The sequence below is a fragment of the Oryza brachyantha genome, chromosome 3, assembly GCF_000231095.2.
Source record: "Oryza brachyantha chromosome 3, ObraRS2, whole genome shotgun sequence".
Taxonomy (NCBI): Eukaryota; Viridiplantae; Streptophyta; class Magnoliopsida; order Poales; family Poaceae; genus Oryza; species Oryza brachyantha.
Genome location: NC_023165.2, coordinates 5,593,060 through 5,594,553, shown reverse-complemented (window position 1 = coordinate 5,594,553; position 1,494 = coordinate 5,593,060). Strand labels below are relative to the sequence as shown.

At 64.8% G+C, this 1,494-nt stretch overlaps 1 protein-coding gene across 1 annotated transcript; it reads left to right on the top strand.

Moving 5' to 3' along the window:
• The first annotated feature begins 250 nt into the window (after nucleotides 1-250).
• LOC121053855 (mitogen-activated protein kinase kinase 9-like) lies at nucleotides 251-1,494 on the top strand. The gene has a single exon (XM_040521991.1). The coding sequence runs from the start codon at nucleotides 296-298 to the stop codon at nucleotides 1,313-1,315; it is 1,020 nt and encodes a 339-aa protein (XP_040377925.1). The 5' UTR covers nucleotides 251-295; the 3' UTR covers nucleotides 1,316-1,494.

Below are 1,494 nucleotides of genomic sequence, written 5' to 3'. Positions count from 1 at the left end.
AAAATATAAATATTTCTGTCACTATTTAAATAATATTACGTATCTCATCCATCACTTTTACACACGGCAGGACAGGAGATGTAAAACGGGAAAGGAAAAAAAAAAAGAAAAACAGAACCCAAATCCCACCGTGAATCAGTGCCACTCACCTCACCTGGCGGTGCCTCCACCCGCACTCCACTCTCCTTCACTCGCTCTCGTGATCTCCCCCTCCATATATACGCCCCTCCACTCGATCCCCCCCTCACTTCCCAGCTCCCCTCGAGTCCTCTCCTCTCTTCTCCGCTCCAACCCCATGGCTCTCGTCCGCCAGCGCCGCCACCTACCTCACCTCACCCTCCCGCTCGACCACTTCGCCCTCCGCCCGCCGCCGCCGCCGCAGCAGCAGCAGCAGTCCGCAGTCGCGCCGCCGTCCACCTCGTCTGATGTACGCCTCTCCGACTTCGAGAGGATCTCCGTCCTCGGCCACGGCAACGGAGGGACCGTGTACAAGGCGCGCCACCGCCGGGGGTGCCCCGCGCAGCCGATCGCGCTCAAGCTCTTCGCCTCCGGGGACCTCTCCGCGAGGCGCGAGGCCGAGATACTCAAGCTCGCGGCCGATGCCCCGCACGTTGTGAGGCTCCACGCGGTGGTCCCGTCGGCCGCCGGTGGGGTGGAGGAGCCTGCCGCGCTGGCGCTCGAACTCATGCCCGGGGGGTCACTCACCGGGCTGCTCCGCGGCCTCGGCCGGCCGATGGGGGAGCGCCCCATCGCCGCCGTGGCGAGGCAGGCGCTCCTCGGGCTCGAGGCCCTGCACGCGCTCCGCATCGTGCACCGCGACCTCAAGCCGTCGAACCTGCTCCTCGGCGCCAACGGCGAGGTCAAGATCGCCGACTTCGGCGCGGGCAAGGTCCTGCGGCGGCGGCTCGACCCCTGCGCCTCCTACGTCGGGACGGCGGCCTACATGTCCCCGGAGAGGTTCGACCCGGAGGCGTACTCCGGCGACTACGACCCGTACGCCGCGGATGTGTGGAGCCTCGGGGTAGCGATCCTTGAGCTGTACCTGGGCCATTTCCCTCTTCTCCCCGTGGGGCAGCGCCCCGACTGGGCGGCGCTGATGTGCGCCATATGCTTCGGCGAGGCGCCGGAGCTGCCTGCCGCGGCGTCGGAGGAATTCCGGGACTTCGTGGCCCGGTGCCTCGAGAAGAAGGCCGGCCGGCGCGCGTCGGTCGCCGAGCTGCTCGAGCACCCGTTCGTGGCCGAGCGGGACGCCGCCGATGCGCAGCGCTCCCTCGCCGCGCTCGTCGCCGAGGCCGAGCAGGGCGGCGATCTATAGACAATCGAACCGCCGCTTGATAGCTCTGGAGATTTAGGAGCTAGTCAGAGATGACGTGTACATAACCTCTGCAACGTGGACGAACAAACTGTCCCGTGTGGCGTTTTTTCTTTTCAACTTTCGAGGATTTGTTCGTTTTTTAGTTCTCTCTTGGCCAAATTGTAAGACGCAATTTTGTG